This window comes from Salvia hispanica, chromosome 1 (assembly GCF_023119035.1).
Source record: "Salvia hispanica cultivar TCC Black 2014 chromosome 1, UniMelb_Shisp_WGS_1.0, whole genome shotgun sequence".
Taxonomy (NCBI): Eukaryota; Viridiplantae; Streptophyta; class Magnoliopsida; order Lamiales; family Lamiaceae; genus Salvia; species Salvia hispanica.
The window spans coordinates 29,469,247-29,481,340 of NC_062965.1; the positions used below are offsets into that span (position 1 = coordinate 29,469,247).

The 12,094-nt window shown below is 39.0% G+C and overlaps 2 protein-coding genes across 2 annotated transcripts; one reads left to right on the forward strand and one right to left on the reverse strand.

Annotated features, from left to right (window-relative positions):
- Positions 1–758: 758 nt before the first annotated feature.
- Positions 759–3,116, forward strand: LOC125201293 (flavin-containing monooxygenase FMO GS-OX-like 9). Its single transcript, XM_048099343.1, has 7 exons — positions 759–1,350; positions 1,528–1,598; positions 1,810–1,968; positions 2,043–2,125; positions 2,247–2,382; positions 2,467–2,640; positions 2,730–3,116. The coding sequence occupies exons 1-7, from the start codon at positions 798–800 to the stop codon at positions 2,925–2,927; spliced, it is 1,374 nt and encodes a 457-aa protein (XP_047955300.1). The 5' UTR covers positions 759–797; the 3' UTR covers positions 2,928–3,116.
- A 21-nt stretch (positions 3,117–3,137) lies between these two features.
- On the reverse strand, positions 3,138–6,977 carry LOC125201292 (probable LRR receptor-like serine/threonine-protein kinase At1g74360). The gene is made up of 2 exons (XM_048099342.1): positions 6,607–6,977; positions 3,138–6,454 (listed from the first exon to the last, which is right to left on the reverse strand). The coding sequence occupies exons 1-2, from the start codon at positions 6,674–6,676 to the stop codon at positions 3,237–3,239; spliced, it is 3,288 nt and encodes a 1,095-aa protein (XP_047955299.1). The 5' UTR covers positions 6,677–6,977; the 3' UTR covers positions 3,138–3,236.
- Positions 6,978–12,094: the final 5,117 nt, after the last annotated feature.

Sequence of the window (12,094 nt, forward strand, 5' to 3'; positions counted from 1 at the left end):
AAAAGAAAGTGTGATATATTTTGTGGGACGTAGGGAATACCATTTACGTAGTTCACTCTAATTAAAAAAATGTCCCTTATAATTTAATAATATTTGATTTTCCGTGCATTGGATGCTTTAGTTATTTTATTGTTGTTCTTATTTGTTGGACTTTTAGCTCACCAATTTCTATACCTTGAACGTGTTTTGTTTAGTACCCCCTTCAGATTTTTTAAGATAGATAAGTACTACATTAAAACTTGAAGTCCTATACAAATTTATCAATTTTTTAGGACGAAGGAAGTATCAATTTTTCAAAATAAATAGACAAAAAAAAGTGTGACATTTTTTATGAGATTGAGAAAATATATAAAATATGATAATGTAAAATGAATGAGCTCCTTTGTCTCTTCACTAAGATTTGTTTCCTCATGAATATTTTCTTATAATGAAGTATGACCAGATCTGGTCAATATTGTATAGAGAGTTTAGGCTCTCTAGACGTAAAAAAAAGTTGTATCGAACTAGGTAAACAATTCATGTATTAGTTGTGTTTATATTTATGAACCACAGCCTCACACGAGGACGAGTGGAAAAAACTCATTATTTCTTTCAGTTTTAAGATTCCCAAAAGATGAGTCCCAAGACGTATAATGTGTATTAAATGATCGCATATTTTCACGTTTGTCTCCTATCTACCAAACTAGCAATCCCAAATCTTTTCAACTATAAATAGCCTCACATGCAATGGACCCATATATCAATCACACAAATTAATTCTTGTCACACATCTCATATATACATATACCAAAATAAGAATGGTTTCATATTTGAAATTGTCCAAGAATGTGTGCGTGATCGGAGCCGGACCGGCCGGTCTGGTCGCAGCCCGGGAGCTGAGGAGGGAGGGCCATGGAGTGGTGGTCATTGAACAAAAGCATGATGTTGGAGGTCAATGGCTCTATGACTCTAAAGTGGAGGAAGAAAACCCTCTAGGCCGAACCCGGTTCTTGAAGGTTCACAGCAGCGTTTACGCCTCGCTGAGGCTGATGTCGCCTCGAGAAATCATGGGGTTCACTGATTTTCCATTTAGTGGCAAGAAGGGTAGGGACATGAGGAGGTTTCCTGGCCATAAAGAGCTTCTTCTCTACTTGCAAGATTTCTGTGACTCCTTCGGGTTGAGGGAGCATATCCGGTTCAATTCTCGGGTTGAGAATGTGGAGATACTTGACTTGCCTGTTCTTGACAAGGAGCATTTGAAGTGGGTGGTGAAAAGCAAGGCGGAGATGGAGAAGGAGCTGGAGGAAGTCTATGACGCGGTGGTTGTAGCCACCGGGCATTACTCCCACCCAAGGTTGCCTTCAATTAAAGGTATAATTTATATTCCATTATTCAAGATATATCTTATCATATGGAGATGTTTATTTCAGAACTTTTTTTAAAGTCAGAACACAAAAGTACTATATCAGTTTGCAAATATATTAATGTTAGTTCGTTGATTAATGAATATCAGTTCTCGACTCAATATATATCTTGAAATATGTTTAGGAATGGATGCATGGAAGCGAAAACAGATGCACAGCCACATATACAGAGTTCCACATCCATTCAAGAATGAGGTAGCATAAAATTTAATGTTTTACTATACTATTTAGTAAAGACAAGACATAGAAATAATTTGCAAGGAAAGGTTTAACTGCCAATTATTGGTAGACATGCATACCTAACTAAATCCCATCAGTTTTATTGATGAAGGGTTGATTACTTTGTTCTCAAACATACTAACTTTTTACTATTTCATTTTCCATGTGATTATTCTAATCTTTACAGGTAGTTGTGGTTGTTGGGAGTTCTTTGAGTGGACAAGACATCTCAATGGAGCTTGTGAATGTAGCGAAGGAGATCTACCTAAGTTCTAAATCTCTTGATGTTTCTCAAGGCCTATCAAATGTCATTGCTAAACATGACAATCTAAACCTCAAACCACAGGTTTGTTATTTCAACATTTTAAGCAAAAACATTTCATAGTTGATTTCCTTTTAATAGCTTCTTCATGGATGCAGATAGAGTCCCTATACGAGGACGGGAAGGTCCTATTCCGTGATGGCTCGTGGATCATAGCCGACACCATCATATACTGTACCGGGTAAACCGTCACTTTACCATGACCATGCTTAGTTCAAACTATACTTTATGTGGCCATATCTTGAAGCATACACTAGTTCATGGATGACAAGAGCTAATTAGTATAAGTGGGGACTGTGTAGGTACTCATATTCATTCCCATTTCTTGATACTAAAGGAATAGTGAGGATAGATGATGAGAGGGTGGGACCCCTCTATGAGCATGCCTTCCCTCCTTCACTAGCACCTTCTCTATCTTTTATTGGCATCCCAAGAAAGGTAAATGTATTCCATGTAAAACCACACTAGGGTGTTCTAACTCAAGTTTTGCTAAATTTGTTTTTTTTTTTGGTTAATGTGTAGATCATAGGGTTACCTTTCTTTGAATCCCAAGCAACATGGATTGCTCAACACTTGTCTGGAAAACGGAGTTTGCCATCATGGGATGCTATGATGCAATCGATCGAGGAGTTTTATGACTCGAGGGAGGCTGCTGGCATCCCAAAGCACTACACACATGACATTGCTGAGTTTGAGGTATAAAAGGACTACGCTGATATAGTTCATTTTCATGAATGGAATTCACCTTATTGAACAATGTGCTGCTACTTTCCATTTGTTTTCAGTACTGTGACAAATACGCGGACTACACTGGTTTTCCGCATTTGGAGGAGTGGAGGAAGGTGCTTTGCTTGTCTGCGATTGTGAATGCTGAAACGAACTTGGAGACGTATCGCGAATCGTATGAACAAGATGAGGAGATGCTTCAAGTTGCTTATACCAGCACACATTTTACTCAACATGGACCTCAAGATTCTACCTAATTAGAAACTGGATGGATCTATTTATTGAATTTTCACAACACAATTATGTGTTGCACTAGTACTATAAGAATTCAACATCATAGATTGCCAAAATAAAACTAGTATTTTCATGTTGAGAAAACCAAGCAATTTTGTCAAAATATGTTTTAGTGTGATTTGGTAAGGAAATATTGATGTTTATTTGTCAAATCTATTGTAATAACAGCATGATGCAAAAATGGTGAAATTTCCCCTTTCTAACAATGTGTGTTAATTACAAGAAAGAATAATAACAGAGAGAGCCTATACATCAATCCTAGTTGAACAAAATCAAATAAAATCAGAAACATGTTCAAAATCCTTTTGTGTGCAAGTAATTCTAAACAACATGGCCAACACCTCCTTCATGTTAGGCCTAGCTTGAGGCGTCTCAGCCGTGCACCATAGCCCGACCCGGAGCAACTCACCCATCTTGTCAGCTCCATCAGCTAGACCCGACACGAGCAGAGCCACCGGCAGAGGCCTCTGGCCGTCCCCCATGACCCGCTTGGCCCACTCGACCAGGCACTCCTCACCACCATCCACGGCCCGCCTCCCCGTGGCCAGCTCCATCACCAGCACACCAAAGCTATACACATCCCCTTTTGTCGTCGCCTGCCACGTCTGCCCATACTCTGGCGCGACATACCCCACGGTCCCTGCCACCATGGTGCTGACATGGCTGTCTCCCACGTCCACCACCCGTGCCAGACCAAAGTCAGTCACCCGGGCCTTTCCATCCTTGTCGAGCAGCACATTGCTCGCCTTGACATCCCTATGCACGATGCTCGGGTAGCACTCGTGGTGCAGGAACACTAGCGCCCGTGCCACGTCCACCGCGACATCCAGACGCCTCCGCCAGTTGAGGCCTATTCGGTCGGTGATGCGATCCTCTAAGGTGCCCCCTTCCATGTACTCGTAGACAAGCAGCTTCTCCGAACCGTTGAGGCACCAACCGTAGAGTGTGACTAGGTTCGGATGAGGCCAACCTAGTCCATTACCACTCAACAACTCCATCTCAGTTCTGAACTCCCTCTCCCCCTCCACACCTTCCGACTGCAGCTTCTTCACTGCCACCTCCCGACCGTCGGGCAGCACACCTCTGTACACCGTGCCCGACCCTCCCCTGCCGATGATTCGCTCATCCGAGAAGCTTCTAGTAGCCCTCAAGATATCCGAATGCGTGAAGGCCGTTTTGTCCAAGCGAATGACCTTGATCGTGTTCGACCCCCATGGCGATGACGAGCTCGAGCCTGACCCGAACTCGACTCCCTTCGACTCATTCAAGAGATACCCTCTCGAGTCAATAGGGCTCTTAATAAGGAGACACACAATCAGTGTCATTATCCCACAAACTGAGGCAGCAAGAACCAAAGCCAACACCACTAAAAACACACCTATTCCCCTAGGCTCATTCTTCCTCCCTCCCCTGTTCCTCCACGGTGGCGCCCCATTCGTCTCATTGGTGATGAATGGAGGCAGCCGGAGGAGAGGGTCCCCGACGAACGACCACTTATCAAACGTCGCCAGCTGTCCAACGGCCGGAACAGAGCCGGATATATATTGATTATAAGAAATGTTGAACTTGGTGAGATCACTTAAATTGTTCAAGCTGCTCGGAAACTGGCCGGAGAAGTTGTTGTGCGACAAATCAAGATTCTGTAGGCACTTGAGGTTGCCTATCTCCGGCGGTATCTCGCCGGAGAAGTTGTTTCGCGTGACGTTCAGCACCATCAACGGTATCCTCTCCAGCCCCGGTGGCAGCTCGCCGCTGAACCGGTTTAGGCCAAAGTGCAACATACTGAAATTCAGCATGTTCCCAATTTCTTCGGGGATTTCGCCGGATAACTGATTGCCGCTGAGCTGGATGTAGCCGGAAATCTGCATCGTCCGAATGTTCGATCCTGGGGAGCAGACCGAAAACAGGCCGTACCCTTTCAGTATCCTGTCCCACAAATCCCTACACTTCTTCCTCGTGAGAAGGTCGTAGACGAAGCTGAACGGCGGGTAGTCCGCCGGAACCCACCTCTTCATCGCCGTGCACTCGCCGGAGCCAGCCGGCACCACATCGCTCTCGAGACGGTTGAGCATGAAGGTCGGCGCGACGTCGTTTCCGATGGCGGTTAATTCAGTTGGTAACTCCCCTGAAAACTGGTTGTTTGCGAGATTGAGCCACAGCAAGCTGCTGCAGTTTCCCAGCTGCGGCGGAATCTCGCCGGAGAGGGAATTGTTTGCCAGCATCAGCCATAGGAGTGATTTGAGGTTGCCGAAAGTGTTAGGTATGGATCCGTTGAGGCTGTTATAGGAAAGATCGAGTGCTTGAAGGCCGGAGAGGTCTCCATATTGGGAAGGTATCCCGCCGGTGAAGCTGTTGTAGGCGAGAATTAGGTATCTCAAGCTCGACATCTGCGATATCTCCACAGGTAACTCGCCGGAGAAATTATTGTAGCTTAAATCCAGTCTAACGACGTTTGGAAGCTCGAGCACACCAGATGTGTGAATTCCTCCTACATATGAATTCTTATGGAGGAGAAGATATTTCACCTGCTTCAATCGGCCGAAAATCTCTTGAATCTCGCCTCCGAAGCTGTTGCTGCTCAAATCCAGGAATTTCAAATTGGCTAAACCTACTAAGCTTTCTGGAATCTCTCTTGAAAAATTGTTATTCCCCAAATATAACGCTTGGATTTTAGGCAATGATCCGATTTCTTTAGGGATTAGCCCCTTGAATTTGTTTCCCCCAAGCGTCAATATCTCCAAATTTTTACAATTGGAGATTTGAGATGGAAATTCTCCAAAGAAGCGATTCTCAGATAAATCCAACGATGTCAAGCTGCAATTTTCGGAGAAAATTGCAGCAGAAACGGCGCCGGAAAATTGATTCTCCGATAACGAGACTTCCTCCATCCGATCGAATCCAGGCCATATGTCTCCCTCCAGCCGATTGGAGCTGAGATCGAGAAACTTCAAATTGATACACTTTTCAAAGATGCCTCCTACTTCTCCGGTGAAATTGTTGCTGGAGATGTTCGCCACGGCTAAACTGGAGCAGTTTTCCGGTATGGTGAGACGGATAAACGCTTGAATTCTGTTGAGTGAGAGATCGAGAACCTCCAGATTTTCCAAGCCGGTGAGATTGACTTCCCCGTAGATGATGTTGTGCGATAAGTTGAGGAATTTGAGGTTCCGGCAGCTGCCGAGGTCGGCCGGTATCACTCCGCCGATGGTGTTCGATGAAAGGTCTAGGTGAGTGAGCTCCGTGAGGGCGGAGAAGTTATCGAAGAGCTCTCCGGCGACGTTGCAGTCGGAGAGGTCGATTGATTTCACGCGGTTTGTGGAGTTGTCGCAGGTGATTCCTTCCCACGCGCACGGGGAGGCGTCGCCGGAGTTCCATTTCATGTATTTGCCTCGATTCTCGGCGATTGGATTTTCGCGCTTGAGAAATGTCTGCAGCTGGAGAAGGATGTCTCTGTCTCTCTCTAGCGGTGATTGGGCAATCACGAGCTCTCCTACAAAAAACAGAGGATTGATTGATTAATATCGTATCCAAGTTGGTGTAATAAATGCTGGTCAAATCCGACAATCATCCTCGAAACTCTCAAATCCAATAAACAAACACAGTTGCAGAATGTAATTGAGCAAGAAATGATTAAATTTATACCTGTGATGAGGAGGAGGAAGACGACAACTGCGGCGCGAAGGAGGAGGTGATCGGATTCGTCTTCTGACATGATCCTGATTGATCTTGTATTGGAATTGGGGATTACTTCTCACAGTGGTGGTTGGGATTTCATGTTCTTGGAAAATAATTAACGAATTGAAAATGTGGAATTTGAGAGAAAATTAATGGGGTTTTTTTGTTTTTAGTTTTTGAGGTCAATTGTTTTTTGTTGAATGTAGGGGGTGGGCCCGGCAACTAGATGCACGTACGCTCGAATATTTTAGTGATGTGAAGTGAAACACACTATCTTTTTGTTTTATTTGACCAGATTTTGAATGGGAAGGAATAGTATATTTGTTGATAGATTGGAAATGGAATATATACTAAATTTATGTGTCTAGTTTTAGTATTACTATTAGGTTTTATTGTTGTTATGGTGAGGTGGGAAAGGGAGAAGAAGAGGTTGATGAATTTGTGACTACAAAATGGGGGCAAAGGTGGCCGCCTAAGTTGACCAGATTTTTCTATGTTCTAACCGGTTTATTTGAATCCAAACTATAAAAAAAAGTCAGTTGATGTGTCCTTTTTTCTAGTATTTATCTTTAAATTTGTGTTTCTCATGGCAATTCTATTTGCATCATGTGACAAAATGATAATATTACACGAGTAATAGTTTGTCGGTGTTGAAGTCTTTGGTGCATAAAAAACGTTGAAAGCCAATAAGGAAACGGTGAGCCACATGTTCATAAAATCAAAAAAAATCACACCACCAATAGTAAAGGAGAATTTCCACATTCTTGGCAAAACCAACAAGCATCTATATTTCCATATGGCTGAACAACAACTTGGCAGGCAAAATTACAATGTAGAACTGAATTACAGCTACTACCTAATTGCCAAGTGAATTGAATATTACAAATAATAAAATAATAAATAAGTGGCTACTTTTCCTTAAAGAAAAGGGCCAAAGTTGAAGTTGATTCTCCCTGAATCTAACCACACCAAACTCAGTGGTTCAAGTTCTAGCAACCATTAAACAAACACACAAGAAGCAGGACCACATGCACATATATAATGGAGTAGTAATAAAATGAAAAAGAATTTCTTTAAATTGCTTACAAATTACTCATAACTCACCATCACACGAGCATCCATTAGAAAATTGTTACTCTGAAATATCCAAGTAAGTTAGGATAAAAATTTTAGAAAAAATAGATATATTCATAAATGGAAAATGCTACTGTATGTATAGCTACTACTACATTTTTTTTAGTATTTTACTTGCTTAGACCATTGAATGTAGCCGTTGAAAAAAAATCATCAAAACTATCAAATTAATAAATTATAATGAAAATATCACTCATCATCTTAATTTATACAGATCTTTTCATATACTAACCTAAGTATGATTAATATTCACCTATGAATGCCACGTCGATTACACATAAAACTTAAATCAAAATATACATTCAAAAAACATCATCGGCTTCTAATTTATCTTAATTTACATAAATTATTATTCTATGCGCGTAATTACGTGGCTTCAAATGTGCCAGCTAGGCAAGATTAGCCCAAATCTGATCGACAAGACACAATTGTTAAAACTTTGAAAACATTAATTTGTAAGGAAAATATTATGAAAAGGTCCATATATTGACTTTAGGTTTAGGAGGCAGTCTTTGATAAATTAAGAAAAAGCAAAATCGAAGACCACATGATATAAGATTGTATTAATGAACTATTTGAATACATAGGAGACGTGTCCGTATAAAGTCGTTGGGAAGTTTGCCCATCCATATCGTCAAATTTTATAATCATGCATTAATTTAAAAATAATAATAACATGAATTTACTATTACATATTCAGTGCATCGAATATTAATTTATAAGGCATGCACGTCTAAAACCAAGTCTATTATTATTAATTTGATTTGGAAAAGTCCTAAAATAGTTTGAGTCGAATCCCATCTTCCAAAAAATATTTATGATCGACAAAAATGTATCAAGTTTTTGTCTTTAGAAATACGTGTATTGAATTAGTATATAATTTATAGCATAGAATAAAATTTCATATCCTTACTTACGAAGAGAAAATAAAATCAAATCAAATGAATTTTTTTAAAAAAAAAGTTATAAATACATTGGACATGGGTTTGGACTTTGGAGATCTATACCTCTCTTATACAAGATCTCGTTTAATTTTGATCATATAAAAAATTATAGTACTCCATATTTCTAAAAATGTAAAAGTAAACTCTATTTTCTTTATTCTAATGAAAAATCACTTGCTACTACTATTTTAATTTTGTTCTTCATTTTCCTACATATTGTATATTAAATTCAGACCTCAAAATTGCGATTGCTTGATTTTGAAAAGAAAAGGGTAATGATTCAACTGTACGGACGAATGTATGACCATTCAAACATCACCAGCGCAAAATCAAAATTATGGATAGGAATACTATTGCTTAGGCATTGCGTTTTGGATAAGCACATCAATTTATAGCACTAATGCACTATCACATTCAACTTAGATCCGAGGTAATAAACCATGGTTGGAGACAAATAATTAACCATGATTAGAGTCACACTTACACTAACAATGAGCAACGACCAAAGTACTATTTAGCGCTTTCTTTCGCTTTTGATCTCATCCTAATCCCAACCACTTAATTTTAGTGTTTTTCATTAATAATATAAATCAAAATATTTATTCAGAAATATCATAACGGTTGAAATCTTAAAATAGATTCCTAACTCTCTTGCTATCCTATTAATTACAAAAACTACTTCAAAATTGTCATTTGAACTTTTGCACATCTAGTTTTAATCGGGTGAGCCTAACTTAGGAGTACTATAACTTCTCAAATATAATTCAATCTTATTAATAAATAAGGGGCATGTACATGTCCAATAAATCGGCTCAAGTAAAATTCTAGAAGATGAATTTATATGCATCAAAAAAATAAAAAAGGGACTTTTCAAGAGTAAGATTTTTCAGCTCAATGTCGATAATTAATTAGTGTGGCATTTTTAAAATTCTGTATAAGTCTAATTCAATCTATATTACTGGTTTTTTTATGTCAATATTATTAATTTTATTTAGAATAAAGGTGACTAGTCTTTCAATCCATTTATGGGGAGGATTGGTATTTAAAAAATGCCAATTACGTAGTAGTCCGGATTATAATTATTTAGGGAATACACTTCGATCTTAATTTAATGTCTATACATATACGGATCATTTAATTATAAAATTATTATATAAGTAAGAATTAAGTACAACACTAATATTTATTCAGCTCAAAACTAGAATCAACATTTATGACCTTGCGGAGCCGAAATTAACGAAGCAAATAGCAAAATGAGAGAAAACAATTGAATGAATATTAATTATATCAACCCGCCCATTCTACACTCAATATTTTATTTTCTCAATAATTATAGGAAAAACTTGGTTCTAGAAAAGAAAATTGCGATTGATGGCATAGCAGACCAAAATAGAATATATGAAAATATGAGGAAAATGGCATCCATTTTTTTTATTATAATTCAAGTGATTTTTTTGGCATTTGGTTCTTGGAAACGAAAGGAAAAAAAGAAAAAAAGTGGAATAACTTTCTAGAAGGGGAGAATCAACGTCGAAATTAACGGTTTGAGCATAAAAGGAAGAAAGCTGCATATTCCCACAGCTTGCCTTTGAAATACATACACCTTTGACAACTTAGACACTTAACAAAATTGGATATTTTCTAAGGTGTTCTCTTGTCAATGGCTAAAACACTAAGAATCCCTCGTCTTAGGCTCTTAGCGATATTAGGACTGACCAAATGGTTTGCTCAATTCATATGGACAGAGATAGAACTCCTGACCTTAAACTTAACGGACGAGGACTGAACTATCATGCGGATCATGTTGGTTGGATCAAAGCATCTTTAATACTCCTACTAATTAGGAGTATTAACTATCAATATATATCTAACAATAATATGTGGTTAACTCTCCATAATTTTGGATCTGTATCGAACATAGTTTATTGCCCAATTATTTGTTAATCTCCAGTGCAAATTATAGCCCAATTGTTTATTACACACTGCAATGCAGTAATAGCCCAATTTTTTATTACACACTGCAATGCAGTTTATAGCCCAATTTTTGGTTACGAAATCTGTTTCAAGCCCATAGCCCAATTATATTGTTAGGGGTGAGTAGTAATCGAATCGGATTTTTTTCTCAATTCAATCCGATTAGAAGATCTTAACATTTATAAAATAAATGAAACTAATCCAATCTGAATTGTGCGAAAATTCAAAATTTGAATTATGAAATCCGTTATGATCCAAAAAATTCATTATTGCACATCACCTTGCATGCACAGTTAAGGGTGTCTAAACCGTATCTGTAACCCAAATTGTGGGTACCCGAACCTGAAATTTTAAAATTTTTACTACTCGAAACCTTACCCATAAGGCATTGCGGGTATATATCCCGATACCCACATCGGGTTACCCAAACCCGCAGGTGCCGAAGACTGCTACGTAAAGGATTGAACAATTACGTACCAATATTCTTGCCTAAAGCCTTTTTCCACCGTAATTCCTATACTCATTTCATCTACTAGAATATTTAGTTTATGAACTCATAATCTGGTATTGCAAAAATCTCTTCCCTTAAAAGTCACATTTCAATTTTACCTTAAATAGTAAATAGGTTTCACATTCCATTAACTCATTTCACTCACATGTCTAGAGTCTTTGTCCTAGCAGCAAGGAGTTTAGACATCAATGTGTGAGGTGCTGCGTTCGAGCCCTCTTGACGTCAGTTGTAATTTCCTCCTTTATATAGGAGTTAATTTGAAGAAAGAAAAAAAACTCATTTCACTCACATTCTATTATAAAAACGATATGAAAAAGTGGACATCATATTCCACTAACTTTTCTAACCCCCTGTTCTTTACATTTTTTAAAATCTGTGTCAACACTCCTATTATGGGACGGTGGGAGTATATAATTAGATCCCCTCATTATGAAAGTACAGAATTGAATATGGGAATCCTTCTAAAAGTAAAGAGATAGGAGTAGCATAAAATGAGCATGCCCAAAAAAACACTCTTATGCTCAAAGACAAGATGGTGAAGAAATAGTTTAATTAGCTAAGAAGATCATCGGTGAGTTTTTCAAGGAATTAAGCATTGAGGCCGAGTGAGTAGAATCGGTGGTGGTCGAGAGGGAAGGTCCGCAGTATTTGAGGATCTTTCTTCATGGCAGCGGCTGTTTCCTTGGTGGCCATGGCCACAGCTATTAGTGCCATCCGGTGGGTGTACTAAAGTGGCACTCACATCTAAACAAGAAATTGAGCAAAACAGCAGAAATAATTATTTTAAATGGCAAATTTGATATGATCGGTGGCAAATTTTCCGCCAAGAATCATTCTTCCTGCTGTTTCGCTCAGTTTCTTGCTTAGATGTACCCTAGTAGCTGTGGTTGTG

Coding starts and splice junctions, on each gene's coding strand:
- LOC125201293 (XM_048099343.1), top strand. CDS start 798: ATGGTTTCATATTTGAAATTGTCCAAGAATGTGTGCGTGATCGGAGCC. Junction 1,351..1,527: donor AAGGTTGCCTTCAATTAAAG/GTATAATTTATA, acceptor AAATATGTTTAG/GAATGGATGCATGGAAGCGA. Junction 2,126..2,246: donor ACCATCATATACTGTACCGG/GTAAACCGTCAC, acceptor GGGACTGTGTAG/GTACTCATATTCATTCCCAT.
- LOC125201292 (XM_048099342.1), bottom strand. CDS start 6,676: ATGTCAGAAGACGAATCCGATCACCTCCTCCTTCGCGCCGCAGTTGTC. Junction 6,455..6,606: donor CTTCCTCCTCCTCATCACAG/GTATAAATTTAA, acceptor TGTTTTTTGTAG/GAGAGCTCGTGATTGCCCAA.